The sequence below is a fragment of the Tympanuchus pallidicinctus genome, unplaced genomic scaffold, assembly GCF_026119805.1.
Source record: "Tympanuchus pallidicinctus isolate F22 unplaced genomic scaffold, pur_lepc_1.0 scaffold9, whole genome shotgun sequence".
Taxonomy (NCBI): Eukaryota; Metazoa; Chordata; class Aves; order Galliformes; family Phasianidae; genus Tympanuchus; species Tympanuchus pallidicinctus.
This window is the reverse complement of record NW_026294813.1, coordinates 16,711,576-16,729,278: the sequence shown is the minus strand read 5'-3', so window position 1 is coordinate 16,729,278 and position 17,703 is coordinate 16,711,576. Positions and strand designations below refer to the sequence as shown.

General features: G+C 38.1%; 1 protein-coding gene across 2 annotated transcripts in view; it reads right to left on the bottom strand.

The window, feature by feature from the left end:
• Positions 1–17,703, bottom strand: part of KIAA1328 (KIAA1328 ortholog) — a 180,868-nt gene that overhangs the window by 49,850 nt on the left and 113,315 nt on the right. For both annotated transcript variants that reach the window (XM_052670657.1, XM_052670658.1), the window contains 2 exons: positions 9,727–10,412; positions 6,576–6,671 (listed from right to left, as the gene is read on the bottom strand). In XM_052670657.1, coding sequence (XP_052526617.1) covers positions 6,576–6,671; positions 9,727–10,412 — 782 coding nt within the window. The remainder of the gene's footprint in view (positions 1–6,575; positions 6,672–9,726; positions 10,413–17,703) is intronic.

Sequence of the window (17,703 nt, the reverse complement as noted above, 5' to 3'; positions counted from 1 at the left end):
CAATGCTGCAGAGTTCAGCTCAACCACCAGCATGGTCCAGAAAGTTTTATGTCAGAGTAATTCAGCTGCAAAAACACCAAGTCCACTTCCTCTGAAGTGGGAAGGACAAGAGCTTGAGAGGAGCGCGAGCATGCATGTCATTATTCTTATATGTAGTCTGTATATCTGCAAGTGACAGAAACTAATATTTACTAGAGTTTGCCTTTTGCTTCAATTCTCTGTGTGCTGAAGCACAGCCAAGGTCACCAGAGGAGTGGAGGAGTAGGTTTAGCTTAGTGCAGCTGCAATCACAACCAGAACAGCACGGTACAGAGGATTTCTTGCTTAACTTTGTCATACCAATAGCTTTTGTCCTTAGTCCTGCCCCATCAGTTCTGATATAAGCCTTTAAATGAAGAGAAAGTTGTTCGGATGGGTTTAAAATCTCCTAATTTAAAACTACACTCCAGAACATTTTGCTCTGCAAGATTTTTCCTAACTTTTCCAACTCACAAATTTCTGGGACATACGAATATATAGATTAACATATGAATATATAGAATAAACATAATTTTCTCTTCATCCAAGACTATACTTAAAAATAAAGAGCAACTAAATGGTATGTCTGAAAAGGCAATCCACTCCGCTCTATAAAAATAGGTTTCAGATTTTCAAAATTCAATTCAGGCAGTAAACTAACACTGCGTACATTTTCCTGTAAAGGAGGCATCTGCAAATGACTTGCAAAAATGCCTCACACTGTCTGCAAGTGTTGGCAAGGAACAAACTCCTTCAGGAGATACATGAATTTTAAATATTTTAACCTAAAGAAAAGAAAAATATCCTAGCATTTTCAGTTCTGATACATGATATTACAGAACCATGTCCATCCAAAAGACTGGCAGAAAATTCAAGATTTTCTTGAATTTTTCTTGAACATATCAGCGTAGTCAAGTCTTAGTAAGCTTGTTTTCACTGACTGCCATCCTATCCTAGCACATGTTTGTAACACCAGAGTTCCCATGCTTTTTGAAGACCTCAACTACCAGTTAGCTCCTAAGAAAACTACAAGGGCTGCTACAAAAGTAATGCCATTATGTTGGCCCGTGATGTCAGAGGCAGGTGTTAGTGGTAAGGCAGACTGCTATGACTGCGGCATGCAGGCTCTTGTTCATTGCAGGGGAAATTGCAGAGCTAATGGTGGTGACTATGTTGAAAAAAAAACAGTGCTTTATAGCTGAGAACTTTATCAAATAGTGTTATTTTGCACTTTGTTGTAGTTTCCACAGAACTAAGTAGGAGGCATTCATTTTGGACCAATCTACTTAAAATAGTAAATCCCACTTACATATTATGCCTCAGGTTTGTGCTGACGGTTATTATGGACTGTAATGGTAAGGATGTAATATGTGTGCAGTATATATAATCATGAGAACAGATTCAGCATCATTCAGGTAAATATGAGACAGCTTCAACCTACTGTCACAGTTCAGAGTAAAGCTGAACACTAGAGTAGTGAAGCAACCAGGTCAGAGGAAATGAGCTCATCACTCCCCAGTTCAATAAAGACCACTAAATGCCTTAGAAGTATATACAAATATAGTCATGCACACAGATATATGTATAAAAGCTCCCATCATTTATCAATAAGCTTTTAATCATTGCATCAGACAAAAGCCTTCACCCTGAACAATAAAACTACTATCTTCGGAACCCATATAAAGCACTGAAGAAGCAAAAATTTATATCCAGTTCTGAATACATACTTCTGTTATGGCACAATTGACTCCAGCAGGCATCAGTTGGAGAGATGCTCATCCTCCATATATAACCAGGCAATTCCACCAGAGAAGGGGGAATTCATATCCACAATAATTCAGCATTTACACTACTGGCAGATTGGTATGCACCTTCTCTACTCGCCAAGCAAGTGTTTAGTCTGTGAATAACCCACTAAAAACTGATACAAACTTCAATATAAAAGAATCTGGAACAAGAAAATAACTAAGGTATTAAAAAGAGTGATAACAAGTGAGAAAGCGGTTTCCAGACATGGAGACTTGACTGGCCATTTGCAAGCACAGCTGATTTCAGTCCAATTTAATGCACCATTCTGTTGAAGCAGTAAAGAGATTAAAAAAAAAAAAAAAAAATCCAACAAATTGTGTTCAACACATTCATAAATGTTGGCTGAATACTACTTTGTTGCACCCCAAGAGACCAAAGATGATTAGAGATAAGCTGAAGGAAGCTCTTGGCCAACAACCTCGGGAGGTGGTGGAGTCACCAACCCTGGGGATGTTCAAGGAAAGACTGGATGTTGTGATGAGGGACATGGTTTAGTGGGAGCTATTGGGAACTGGTGAACGGTTGGACTGGGTGATCTTTTAGGTCTTTTCCAATCTTGGTGATTCTATGATTCTATGATTCTATGAACCATTTCAGGCACCGAGGACAGTTTCTCCTCCAGAGTTTCCAGGAGGTGATGCACACCGTCATGAAAAACTGGCAAGAAACTCCAAATATGAAACAAATTTTACACTCGTTTTGCCACTGTAAGCACCAGTTCCCTTCAGCAACTGGAGCAGTGGGGACAGCACATATCAGGTCAGAGGTGGCAAAGCCTGTGGCTCTGTTTAATTTTTATTTTATTTTTAAACGTGCTGGGGGAGGAGTAGTGAAAAAAAAAAAAAAAACAGCATGTGCCTGGAACAGCAGGGGGAGCTGCAAGTCTGCGTTCCCCTGTATTTATCTTTAATTGCATTGACTGTTTGGACAAAAACACGGAAGTATGCTTCTACACCACCACCACAGAAGGATGCTTGTAAAGATGCCTGTATGTCTAACAAGCTGCAAAAAAAAACCAAAAACCAAAAACCAAAAAAAAAAACCACAAAGCACTAAACAAGGAGCAAAAGATAATTGTCACCCTCTCTCTCAAGATAATAAAAATAGTTAAAAATAGTTACACCATAAACATAAAAATCTTCTAGCAGACCCTTGACAGCGTTCCTTCCCAGAACTATCACCATAACAATGAACATTCAAATAGAGGGGAAGCACTACTGAATTCCATGTTTGATATTTTCTACTAACTAAAAATATATGCTGGAGAAAATCCACACAGGTGATAAAGAACGAAGCACACAAACATAAAAGACTTCAATGAAATTAAAGGTGGCAAATTACACCTGCAAACCTTTAATACTCGGGGAAAGAAATCCTCTCACCAGGTAATATACATTGAAAGAGTGCCTGCAGATAACTGTAAACTCCTCCGATAGCTGCTGCATTCAACAATTCCTATTTAAAACACTTTGCACAGGTCAGCGTTGAGGTGCAGAGGCAGCATTGTGTGAAATCCGAGGAACGTTAGAGAGAAGGCAGTCAGAGCTGTACCAGCAGAGCCATAAGGAAGCCTAAGAATTGGATAAGCAGGGAGCATTGTTAATGGAGATTTAGGCACACAGCACAAGTCTGGTGAGGGGTACTTGCAAAGCAGCAAACCGTATCTTCTCGAGTTTGTGCTGTTGAATAGGCCTTATTTGCACAGTGCTCTGATCCAAAGTTGAGAATAAATAAAAGAGAGAAGAGCAGCTTGTTTTAAAATTCCTCTCCCAGATGCAGGCATCAGGAGCACACACAAAAGCAGGTGCTGGGGGTATTGATCATACTGAATACGTGTGGAGTGGGTACTTGAGCATGTACCAAGCATCTGCGCCTGGGAGACGGAAAGTGCTTTATAAAAAGCTGTTTTATGCTAAACAAATGCATCAGGTTATGTTTTTACTTTGAATTTTTTAAAGCATCTTGCACACCAGGGCAAAAAGAAATTACAGAGAATCAGACAACTCGCCATTAATTGTGAATGTTTCTATCTCCACAGCTGAAAATTAGCTGTGGACTCACTTAGGAGCACTCCACTGAAAACCATTCTCAACACAGCCTGCTCTGATTGCTGCGCCTCTCTGCATCTGAAGACTCTTCAGGTCCCAGGCACAGGCCCAGCTGTAGGGAAGGCAAAGGGACAGACACAATTCTTCCCAACAGCAGAGAAAAAATGCAGCACTGCAAATTCATACTGGGACAGTCCAAAAGGAGGAAGAAGGACAACACTTGCTTTGGCAGTTAATGAAGAAAACACAGTGGGACAACTGGCAGAGAAAATGGGAATTTGGCTATAGTTTCTAGTACTCCTTGAGGTGGAAGTTTTCCTTTTCACAGATGCACCGTAACCAAAATCTGCAACAGATATCAAACTCAGCACTGTACTTGCTCCTGAAATCTTTTGTGCTTTTTTCAAGCAAGGAAAAAATTAATCCCTACAGGAGATGACAAGATGCCTTTTAAAGTACATATCTCATTTCTGACTACAATTACCTTTCAATAGCCTGGCACAGCTGCATGCTCCTATTTGCTTTTTGTTTTTCATTAAGGGCTCCTCTAGTATTTGTCCCCATCCTATAGCATTTATGCCTGGCAGTGATGCACATTCCCTTGCTTACAACCCTTCCCACAGATAGCAGAGAATAAATTGCAATTAAATTTTCGTAATTGTAGATAATTACCTCAAAATGAGCTGTTAATTATAAAAAAAAAAAAACTATGTTTTTCAGTTCTTGATTATATTATTTATTTTACATCTAAACTCCAATATCTCACTTCAGCAACTTTAGTATTTTAAGGAACTTTCTCCACTTCCTTTCAAGTATCAGGAGATTTTTAAACTAAGTTTTGCTTATTTTAAGGCTGAAATCAAGTTCCATGCTGTGAGGTTTGCTAGAGGAGCTTTGTGTATGAGCTGGAAGTCAGAGAGGGTTTCTATTCCATTATAGTTCTGATAGTATCTGCTATAAAAACAAACCATTTGGCATATCAATTAAAAAAAGGAAAAAAAAAGGAAAAATAAGAAGAGACTGTTGAAAAACAAAGAGTACATTCCTACCATCTCTGCCTCTTCTCTTAGCCCTAGTTACACGCTTGCACACTCACTCTCTATACTGAAGAAAACAGCACTTACATATTCAAATGCATAAAAAAGACGAATGAACTTGTCTTTGTCAGCCTCTTTCAGCCTAACATTAGATTAAATTATTTAGAGAGCGTTCATCTGGTAACCTTTGCAAACCCAAGGATGGTATATAGGAAGAAAAACTTCCAAGTATTACGCTGCCAAACTTCGGAACCAGCTGGCATGCCAACCAAAGACTGCACGAACACATTAACCTTGAAAAATTACAGTAAATTAAACCAGGGGACTGAAGAGAGAGAGCTTTCTGAAATCTGGAACTCTCATTCTGTAAACATTACAGGTTTTTCTCATTTTATGTGCTAGGCTATGTAGATTTTTGCATTTGTTGGTAATCTGTTGCCAAGAAGCCTTGCAGATGTTTTAGGTTACATCTTTCCTTCAGTGGTTTAATGCTACTGCATATTAATATAATGACTATACCTCTTTTCTTAAGAGTAATCACACTTCAGTCTGTATGAAAACAAAAGCATCAAAATACAATGAGGGATAAGTCAGTAACTCATATCAACAAAACATCTGCTTTAGCAATGAAGCATTCCAAAGAAATTAGCAACTTCTGTTCTTCTAGGGAAAGAAGCGTTACCTACTGTCTGACTTCCCTTTCCCGTGAAGAGGGATGTCAATAAAAAAACATTATCAACTAAGGTTAAAAAATACAAAAATGAAGTACTGAATCCTTAGACTGTAAATAAATTAACATTTCTTCTCTTACAATCATACCAGAAGTAGAGAGAAGAGCTTATTATTTTAAAGATTTCTCTTGTCATTAAAGAGGGGGCCTCTCAAAGGCCAGTTGCTCCCCTTGTGCACCGAAAAGGAAGCTTGGGTCAAAAGAACAGATATAGTTCAAATACAGAACACAATGCTGTTTATTTTTGAGAGCAGGAGAAAAACACTTGTCAAGTCCACAGTTCTAATTTGTTGTTTTTCTAATAGGCCTGACCCTTCTCCCAACGGAAGCAGGAAATACAGCTGGACAGAACACACAAAAAATTCAATCATACGTTCATTAATATTTTAAATAGTCTGCAGAATGGAGATAAAGGGCTGAATATTAGCTTTACTTAAAGTTATTCTAGCTATAGTTAGCACTGATTATGCAGAGGTGCAACACACTGTTGTTTTAAAAACAAGCAACTATCACCAATGGTAACATATCGTTTCTATCTCAGAGGTAAGGGTTCATGTACTTTCTACAACAGGTCCAAATCAGAGCTAAACAGATGTTCAAATATGAATTGAAAAATAAGAAGTAAAACCTAGAGCAGAGAAAGAAATCTCAGATCTTATGAAAACTTCTATTTGTTGTGGGCCAGGTTATTGTCCTTAAGGTGGGATGTACACAATCTGAGACTGCTAGAGAGATCAACCCCAAAACTCTGGGTGATAATTATTCAACATTTACCGCATAAAATTCAACAGCCAAGGAATTTTTATTTTTTCCTGGGGAAAAAAAGTTCTTAATCTGAAACAAACACACGAACAGATACACTTGGCAGCCAATATTACAATGTCAAGATGCACTGACACTGTGAAGTACTTAGAAGTCAAGAAAAAAAATTACCATAGCCCCATGCTGTTGCCGTTCATCATCAGAGCAAGTTCTCCAGGTGTTTCATCAATGAGCACATCTTCTGAACCTGACACACAGCCTCTAAACCTGAAAAAGCAGAAGTAGCTGTTTATGCAGCTCATCCTATCACCAGAACAGAAATTTGCCATAAATAGGGTCAGTTTTGTGTCTACAAGCAAAGCACTTAATCATGCTTAATGGAGAAGCTTTCAAAACTATTTTCATGCTTTCAAATGTACCTTTTGTTTTGTAAGGCTGACTGATGTACAGTACCTCTCCTTCTGTAGATTTCCACTGGGAAAAAGGTTAGAAAAATTTCATTTACTGCTTTCAAACTATCTGCCTCCTTGAGAAAATGGTCACAGTGTCCCATAACAACATTCCTTGTTGGCTAAGAATACTGCTTCATTAACATCCAAGCTCAGAGGCATGTAAGTTTCTCAAAATGTAGAATGTTTGAGGTGGTTGTGTCTTCTGAAACTATGTGTACAGAGATAATCCTCAATTTTTAATACATTAGCCCACCCTTCTCTTTCTTTCCAGTGAAGACTGAAAAAAGTCAGTAATAGAGGCATTTTTTCCGCTTACATGAAATTGTTGTTTCCAGGATTTAGCCAGATTTTTCCACATAACCAAGAAAGAATATTTTGCCACTCATGAAAGTTTTATATATTCTGGGGTAATTGACTTCAGTAGAATCATAGAATCACAGAACCACCAAATTTGGAAAGGACTGTCAAGATCATCCAGCCCATCTACCACCAATATTTCTCCACTAAATCATATCCCTTCATACAACATAAAAACAGTCTTGGACATCCCCAGGGACAGTGACTCCACCACATCCCCTGGGCAGCCCATTCCAGAGCCTGACCACTCTTTCAGAGTAAATTTTTCCCAGTATCCAACTTGAATCTCCCCTCATACAACATCAGAGTACAAGTTACTGATCTGCCACTTTCCCTGTCAACCCACCATTTTTGATAGCTGAGCAACTACTTCACATCCAGAGAAAATGTGGGAAATTAAGATGCAGTTATGATGCACTGTTGTCAAAAAAAAGATCGATTCATACTTTTCATAAGAGAATAAGATTTAATAGCCAATTATTACAAATGGTCAGACCTTTCATCTGTCAATGAATGACAATACTTTCAGCAGCTCAAAATGGACCTTAACCAGCATTCCATCCATGCAGAAGAACAGAAAAAATAAACACAACTTGGAAATGGACTTTCATTGTATTTTTGATGTAAGGAGATGCACTAGGTTAGAGTCTGCTGCCAAAGAAGCAAGGGTATTCAAGCTTAGCTAAACAAATTTCTACTGTTTGTGTAGTACATAAAATTATCCTGTTATAAAGTGCAAAAGAATTATACAGCCAGAACTGAAATAGAACTGTAATGCTTATGAGATTTGTCTGTAAATATCAAACATTTCATTCTAAAGAGACTGAGTATTTTTTAAAAGCAAGCACACTGAGTCTAGTTGCACTTCATATGGTCAAAATGGCAACTGTGCATTCACCTTCACCTCTGAATAGATTACAAAAACAGATTTAGTGCTCAGACTGATCATATGACTTTTTTCACAGCATTTTTTCCTTCTATATTTTCCTTAAGTAACTAGAACTCTGTAAACCATCTTTTTTTTTTTCAGAAAAAAAAAGCTAAAATAGGCACAATGGTATTAACAAGCACAACATTACAGAGATATTTAAGGTCTAGTTATTTTCCTGGGCAGATGATGCCTCAAATAAATCTGAAAATTATCTATTAGGAACAAAACTCCAAAAGACTTAGTCTGCATATCCTTCATATTCTACTTGTTTTTCTTTAGAGGTCTGCATGCATAGAATTAAGGTATTTGATGATTAAGAATCCATCTGTTCCTTCTTCTTTTTTGCCTTAAGTTATAATTCTTTGTCTGTAGCCTCAGCCATTTTCAGCTCACACAATTATGATTGACTTTGATAAAACAGACATTTTAAGGCCTAAATAAACATACTCTTTTCAGGGTAAGACAGGGCCCAAGAAGTCAAACAAACGATCATCTGAGTTATGGTACTCTCTTTTAAGGTTTGGAAAGTAACCAGAGGGCTGTTACTGAGAAAAGAAAGTGATATGTTCTTCTGTGGTGGTTATAATGCGTGCAAGGAAGTGGGTCAAGTATTACAGACACTTGTGGGATGCTGTCAGTATTTACCACACTAAAGTAATATTGAGATAAGCCTTCTTGTGAAACCTTCCTACAGTCTTTTCTTAAAGACTGACAGATTTCTCCCACTGCTTTAGCCTCCTAATGCTGAAATGCTAGCTCACAGTTGAGTTACACCAGCTAATCTAACTTTTCGGTCTGTGGCTTTAACCCAATCCCCTTCTTGGTTTAATGATACCAATAAATAAGTTTATCTGTATTGCCAAAGTCCCCATTTAAATTGTCAGGAAGGTGTTCTCTCACCTTCTCTAACAATCGTAAGGGCTTTTGAAGCCACATTCCATATTTCTCTGGTTATTGCTTCTTCCTTCTTTTTTTAAGCAGGTCTTGTGCCTCTGTTGCCTCTGTCTTGGCATCCTTGCCTACAGAAATATCACTGAAAGGAAAATGTCCCTATATCACAGGACTCCCTTCCTTTGCCACGTGTATATATTAAATAAATAAAATGGTCTTCATATTTTCTGTAAAAGATATTTCTTCCAGTCACCACCTAAGAAAGTGCAGTATTTCAAAACTGACCTCTCCAAGTAAAGGAGAGAAATGCCTTGCCTATGTCATCTACACACACTGCTCCCTTGCCAAATGTCTATGTTCCTTCAACTGCCTGCACTAAGATCAAGCTCACAATTTCTTCTACTACTCTTCTTTTCCTACCCAGTCTCTTAGAACTGCTTTTCTTATGTCTTTCTTTCTACCACATACTGTTTTCCTCTGCTGCTTTCCACAGCTGTCATGCTGTTTCCCAACAGTATATGCTAATATACTCAAAAGTCTCCTCTCCTCTAAATCACCGTTACAGAGAAATTGTGCCACAAGAACTGCCTTATCTTATTTTATAAATTCCCTTTTTCCTTTATAACTATTGCTCACATGTTCATTAGAAACTCTAGAATTTATTTTTTTTAAATATGAATCTTGAAATCACCTGTTGTAATCCATTCGGGACTGGTGTAGTTGTTGTTGTTTTAGGAGCAGTTTTGCTTCTTGTTTAGCCAACAGATTTTGGAGACGTTCCTTTTCAATTTCCAGCTCCATCTTCTGCAGAAGCAGCTGCTGCCTTCTTTCTTCAGACAACCGTTTAGCTTGTTCTGCTTCTTTAGACCCTGAACCCCTGCTGTCATTCAGCCCAGAAACTCGAGAGAGCCTGGAATAATCACAGGTTTTGTGAGCAGGTCCAGAGACTCTTCTGGGTACCTGGCTGACATGGTGCCTCTTCTGAACGCCACCTGAGCTCCCTACATGCTTGCAGGCACAGCCACAGGTCATTTGTGGAGGGCAAGTGCTTGAAAATTCATTTGCTTTTTGGTCCATCTCCTGAGCTGGTTTTACATGGTGAGGGCTCCTCTGCTTGACTGAGGAAATCATATTGTTGCACTTTCTGTGCAAGCCATTTTCCAAGGGATTTTCTTTTGGACGATCTTGATGGTTGTAAATGATTTCAGTTCCATAATTATGATTATTCCTGCAAGGCTGAGACAATGCTACACGGCTTGGACTTCCTGGCTTTGATGCTTTACTGTTCTTATACGAAATCTGAGGTCCTGCAACAGCTAAGTACGAACCATCTAGTTCAGAGGGTGGTTGTTGACAGGAGGACTTCTTACCAGACATCTGAAATAAGAGAAACAATTTCCTCTGAATTAGTAAAATGCATCTTTACTAATTAACGTCACGATTTAAACATGCTCACTCATAAATAGACCCACTGCATCCTGCTGATGGACGTACAGCCCACCTTGACAAAATGTTTATCAAAAGACAGACACGGTTCTACTATCAAATATACATTTCATTCAATCTACACAAGTGTAATAAACGTAAAACTACTGCCTGCAGGATGCTCAGCATAAAATGAGTCGCTTCAGAGTATCAAGTAGTTGTGAGCACCTAGGGTTACATAAAATCAACTTGAAGAGTGGCAAAAAACATTAAATGTTAATGTTTGAAAATGTTTAATTTTGAATACCGAGCCAAAAAATCCATTCAGCCACTATAAATACTCTTTGATTGGCCATTACACAGCAGGAGATTTGATGTAAAACATTTCACCTTGCACTGAATGGGATATTACTTATCGCTGGAAATTTGATGAGAGTTTTTGAAATATCTTTACAGAAACACAGATAAAAACTAACTACTTTCTGTAAAAAATGTCTGTACATCAAAAGCTGTCATTTAAATACAAAACATGTTTAAATTCAGCTATAAACGTAAGTGATTTTTCAATTAAGCTGGGCAAGTGATTATATTCTGATAAAACTCCGAAGAAAGAAAGCAACTGTAATTCACATTTGTCAACTCAGTGCAAGCAAATTCTGGTGGTTTTGTTATACTCATGGATATTATACAACACACAGCAAAATCCCACTCATATCTCAGAGTATCTTTACACTATGGTTCATCCAGGCAGTTCAGCATTTGAGCTGTTATGCACATCAGAGTGATAGTGAAGCAGGCACTCACAACCATTCTGTGATTCCATGATTTCTTCTGCATTAATTTCAATAATACACTGAATTTAAAATCTTCCAGCCTTTGGGATTTTTCACAAAGTTGTTTCTTTTTTTCTTTTTTTCTTTTTTTTTAACAGACACCAGGTTTGTTAAAGATAATGAAAAAACCACTTCAGTGAAAGTACTTCAGCGGTGAAATTCATAATCCACAGATAGTGAGCAAGGTGTTATTTGCATTCTAGCAGTGCATATAACAGATAGGTATGGTCGACATACACTCAAAGTCAGTCAGCAAGCTCCATGACAGCAGAACTTAGGGATGCAAGTAAGTGTCCAGTGATGATTAGAAGAGAGATACAATCCAAATCTGTGCAGTGTTTATATCCATAATTTAAATTCCTTTTTATAAATAAGCAAAATACCAAATATATTCTGCTGTTCTTGAAGACAACTGATTACAAGTTTCTGGTATACTTCACAGAATGTAAATTAACATGGATTAGCACCTGAATACTGATATTTTATTATTTCTAGTTTTGTGGATATAAAAATATCCTCTCCGCCAACTGATTGAAAGCCAAGGATGTCATGTTTTGCCCCAAAGGGCCCAGTAAGTTGGAGGCATTTGCATTAATGTCAGTGCTAAATGTCTGAGGAAAGTCTGGTGCTTGGACTGGGTGAAAAGTGCAGGACATTAAAATATTTTAAAGTCAGAGGGGTTGGCAGAAATGCAACACGCTGCCAAAAAAACAGAGTTTGGTTATTTATTATTTGCATCTTGCCATCTTTGTCTGCAGTATTTTCTAGGCAAATAAAGGTTACAAAACTTTTAAAATCTACATTAGGCAATGCATAAAGGGATGACCAGCAACGGGAAGAAAAGGGAAAGGGAGAGAATCTTGCAGTTACATTCTGTCTCTCATTTCCCACCTTTTGCTATCCCAGCACTTAGGGCAACTACAGAAAAAGAGGTCCGACGTGGCTACTGGCCCAGATCTCTAGGACAGCAGGTAGTAGCAGATCCAAAAGATTTTTTTGGAAGATCCTATCAGAGATGACAGAGTAGGGTAATCTACAGAAAGAATACACCTGACCTTCATCAGCCCATGAGGTAAAAAGGAGCAAACAATACAAAAAGATGTAATGTAACATGGAATGACAGAATTTCTTTATTCTAGCCATTTGTTTTATTGACTAAAGACACAAGAGAAAGTTAAGAAATCTGAGCACATGGAGATGGTACAAAATAATCATTGGAGCAGATTTAAGAATAAAGACCCACATCACAAATTAACTTCATGGCTGAGACTCCATTAGGAGTCCCCGGAGGCCCTAAAAGAGAGGTACCAGTTAGCATTTGTTGACCTTGACCACCATTAAATCTGCCCTGATGGTCTCAGTAATGGCATTGACATTTAAAGACTTCATAACAAGGCAGAGAAACTTTAATGTTATTTCACAGTTACAATATGTTTGCAGGGTGGGAAATTCTCATTAATGTCATCGAATGGAAGTGGTGGTTTTTTTGTTTTTTTTTTTTCATTCCTCTAGAAGAAGGAGGTCATATTAGGTAGAAGACTGAATTCCAATTTCACACGCCTTTGAAGGCTACTCAGTACTTTGCAAATTCTAATACTAAAGAAAAATGAACTACTGGGCCAGCAACTTTGTAAGTAATGTGTGTTGTCTGTTAATGCTTTAATTGAAAACTACAGCTAGATGTAGGCTGCAGGGAAAATTGCCTGAATTCTAAACTTACAAAGAATCATAAAACCAGAACACACCAGGACAGATTTGTAAAATGCTGGCCAGGTGAAAGGGAAAAATGAAAAAAAAAAAAAAAAAAAATTGTAAAGACTCATCTACTACATTGAGTCTAAAGACTCATAAGCATACAGAATTAAGTAATTTTACAAGAAGAGTTTAAGAAAGATATTACCTACGGGCTGCATGGAAACCATGACAGACCATGATGGAACAGCTGTGCTTTCCCCTCTGTGGAGTTCTCTTATGCTTGCTGTATAGTATTTAAAGATACAACTTCCTTTAACTGAGGCGTAAGCAAACAAACAAAAATTCAGACTGCTCCTTGCAGCATAACAAAGTTAATAAGATTTTATAAGACAGGTGTGAAACTCTTGCATGGAAACATGAAGATATTAAAAAATAGTTCAAATAATCTTTAGAAGGGCTGAAAAGGGAAGACAGGTGGGGGGCTCTAAGAAATCTTCACTGCAATCCCAGTAATTTTTGCTCAGGGATTCAGAGAAAAGCTTAAACAAACATCCAGTCCTTAAAACTACCTACAGACAGACAAACAGCACACCAGCTTTATGCATGCAGCATTAGCACCTCTGCAAATTCTTAAATGCAGACTGCGTACTCTGCGGAGTTAGCGCATAGACTGGTAGAGGAGACCTTTAAAAACTGATTCCAGCACACAAGGTTCTGCATGGCCAAGGCTAGGCTACCAGCAGATCAGGTCTTATGATCTCCACACAAGGAACATACTGACAGATTTCACAGGCAGACATGCATGCACAAGACATGTCTGTGCAAATCATTAACTTGGGAAGTCTTGCACTCACTGGACAAAAGCTGTAGTCCGTCCACACACTGGGAAAAATACAGAGCCACAGAGGTTAACAGGAAAACATTTCTCTAAACTGGATTTTCAGACTTGGGGTTTCTTTAGGTAGGGGAGAAACATGGCAAGGAACATGCAAGTTCCTTCTTCACTGTGCAGAACAGAGCCAGGAGCCCGGAGGGAACCAAGCACAACCAGAAGCAGCAACCTGAAAAAAATGCAGGGCTATAAAGGTGCTCCAAGATGAAGGAAGAGTTTCTAAATAGGAAAATGAGAGACTGCCATATACAGGGACACCTTAAAGAGTGTCATGGGCATGCATTAGTGACCTAGCTGACACACTCATTAAGGTACGCATCCTAAACTTGGAACTCAGTCAGCACTACACACTGCTGATGTAGAGGTATCATCTGAATAAAGCTTGGTTTGGGGTTTGCAGGTCTATCAGCAGTGTAAGCACTTGCTCTTGTCACTGGAATAAGGAGAATGCATTATAAATAAGCTTGGGTGTGTTATCTGGGCAACAGAAAAGCCATTATAAGAACAACTATTTCCAGTGATAAGACTATTTGAAATGCATTACTAGTGATTAAGAAGCTATTCTTTCCAAGAATCCGTAAGAATTTATCAAGAAAGACGTAAAATGGTAAAGATTTCAAAGTAAATTACCAGGACCTGTTGAAGTCTATCAGTTTCTTTTCTTTAAATCATAAAATCCTTATTAAAATCTCTAACATAAGTAACCTAGCACCAGTCATTTACAGGGTGCCCAGATAATAGTACAGCAACTGCTTCTGTTAGTACCTGAGATAGATGCCACAGGTAACTCACAAGATAAGCTGATCGTTTTTCAAGAAATAAAGAAATGAAGCACAATTTTCTGTGGTAATTATGTACAGCTATGATTGCCACATTCCACTGAATAAAACAAGTGGCCTCAAGTCAGAGAAACAATATGTGAATGACAGCCAGAAACCTGTATTTTTTCCATAAAAATCCACTCAATTCAATATACTGAACAGGTGTAGCAAAACAAAAATAAAAATAGGATCACATCACAAAAAAAATGAATCCATTGCTGCTAGCTGACAGCAGAGGAACACCTCCTCTGTTTTCACTGCCTTTAATTTTTTTTCTCCCTTTTGTTATTAGGGTTTGAGCCGGGATGCCAGGTGCACAAAAAACCTGCATTCAAAGTGGCAAGTGAGCATTTTCTGGCACTCAGCTTTAAGTGTATATTTTGCATTCGTAAACATGCCACCCTTCTCTCCAGCTACAAAAATACTGCAGATAATCTCTAACAAATGCTTCCATTTCAGATCACCAAACTGGCTTTATGCTGGCTGATAAGGCAGTCATTAATAATACAGTGCTCCAAGAAAACTGAAGTGCAGCATCTATGCATTTAGTCCTGGAAGTCACTGTGAACAGAATGCCCATTAAGCCCAAACAGTAGCTACACATGGCAATGCAATATCTGACCACTACAAATAAAGGAAACATGTTTGCCTTCAGAAACAAAACTACACCAGAGCTGTTTGCACCATAGAAAAATGCCACTATACTAATCTTGACAGCACCAGGTCTAACTATTAACATTCAATGTGCTGCCAACATTATAAAAACGAAAAATCACAATCTTCTGACTTCAATTTTTTACTTCTGCCCTTTATTTTACTGAAGAATCAGTAGTTCAAGACCTAGATAAATATTTCAAAAACTATACTATTTGTGAGCTGAGCAGGTCACTACCATTTCCCAGTGCATTTGGAGTTCATGTGAAATAAGGGCAGAAGAGTGATGAGCTGCATTTTTAACATGGGCATACACAGAATAGTTGTCTAGCTGATAGGGAATGCGTAATGCAACATCTGCACAGTAAGCCTTGCCAAAGCCCCATCCCAAATAAATGTAGTGCATTCTCCCTAGTGCAATTAACTCTCATACTCTGGCAGGTTTTGCTAGAAGATCATCAAGGTAGATTACCTTCCAGCATATGAACTAAATACTTACAGGTGTTATATCATCAGTTATTACTTACAAACTTCTGCATTTAACAAGACATCCAGGCAAATGAATGATCTAATTTATGAATTATTTATAAGAATTTCACAGCATGCTCCTGGCGTCATCCATGGCCTTTTCCAGGTCATATGACACCAATTAGAGCTGAATTTTAAATTATTCAATAACCTGAACTCTCTTGTCATTTAACATATAGATATCAATGCAGTAAACAAGTTAAGTCTAATGGGCCCTGGAGGTTTGCTTTCCTCCGCCCATCAGCAGAGGCTGTATGCTACCGCTGGAATAGAAAATAATAGAATGCAGCAGTCAAAAACATTTGCAAGGTTTTAATAAGTTATTTTGGCTCCCTTAGGGATTTCAGTATAACTTACAAGCACTGAATCTAAAACATATTAAAGTCCTTAGCTATGTGCTTTTAAAACAGAATTAGGACATAGCTGAAGAGCAAGTCTGACACTAACCCTAATTTAGGACCTTAATTTGAAATGTAGTGGAAATTATTGGATAAGCAAGATTTACTATATGCAACTCATTACCTTCAGGGTTTCCTACAGTAGAGCCAAAAATAGCCCCCTTCTTGCAACAAATCTACACCTGTCTGTAAAGGTATGGCTATACACGGGGAAATGGAAGTCTTAATTTAAGTGTCAGTTGACAGGTATACCTGCACTCTCTTAGCAACTGGGTGGAAAAAGCATCTCCATCATTCTCCCACCCTAGCAGCACTGAGGAGACTTCTCCTGGAAACCCACCTGAACTTGGGTATCATCTTCCAAGTGTACAAGCTCAGAAAACAGGTTTAAGGTCCTGTGTGGCACATTACAAAAAAGAGGAGGTAGCCTACAAAGCCTGAAGTGCAACAGAAGACATCTTAAAACCATTGTTTTTCAAGATAACAAAGACAAAAAAGACATCAACAACAAAGATTTCCAAGAGTAACAGCACAATTACATAACTGATCCTGCCTTACTGTAAAGTTTGCAAGAAACGCACAGCAAGAATGCCAGATGCTGGCTCCAAAAAGGTTGCTCCTGGATGTCTCATGAACCTGTAAGCATGACTTCAAGACAAAAGGGAAGCATTCAGACACCCCTATCTACCTGTAGATCTAACCTTAGATGTTCAAGATATATGACTGAAAACTTCTGGGACTGCCTGCAGCTCAATACAAGCCTAAATTGTGTCTAATGCCAACTGCTCTGTTTTTCTACAGCGTTTTCTATGTGCTCAGCTTTATGAACATTGCTGCTTAAGCCCCAGACCCATTCCTGCAGATGGCCACTCATAGACCTCTGGGTCTCCCCACTTGGGAGCCCAATGACTACATTCAGCCACATGTAAGTTTCCTTTACACTCTAACTGTTCAAAGGTTCATACATTTTCTATACAAATGCAAGAGGAAAAGGCAGAACATAAAATGTTTAAATTATCCTTTTAAACACTAGCAAGACATTCTCTGATGCTGTCAAGATGAATGCCAAAGAAAAAAACCAGTGATGCTGAGAAAACATCATGCCAAATAAATAAAAACGCACTTACGCAAATTGTCTAGCCAGGTTATAGGAGTAAGGATTTAGAAAAGAAATGCCATTGGACAGATGCCATTGCTCCCTAAGCGTAGCATGAGAAGGGTATACAAGAGAATATACTATCTATTTTTTAATTATATAGAGATATATTTGATTATATATTTTATATATGTATATGGGCGTATTCTAAATTAAAAAAAAAAAAAGCAGTAGAAGGGAAAAAAGACAACTGCTTAATCTCACAGCACACACTTTAAGAAAAATAGCTATAAGGGATTTAGTTTTTTGGTTAGTAGCCAGACATA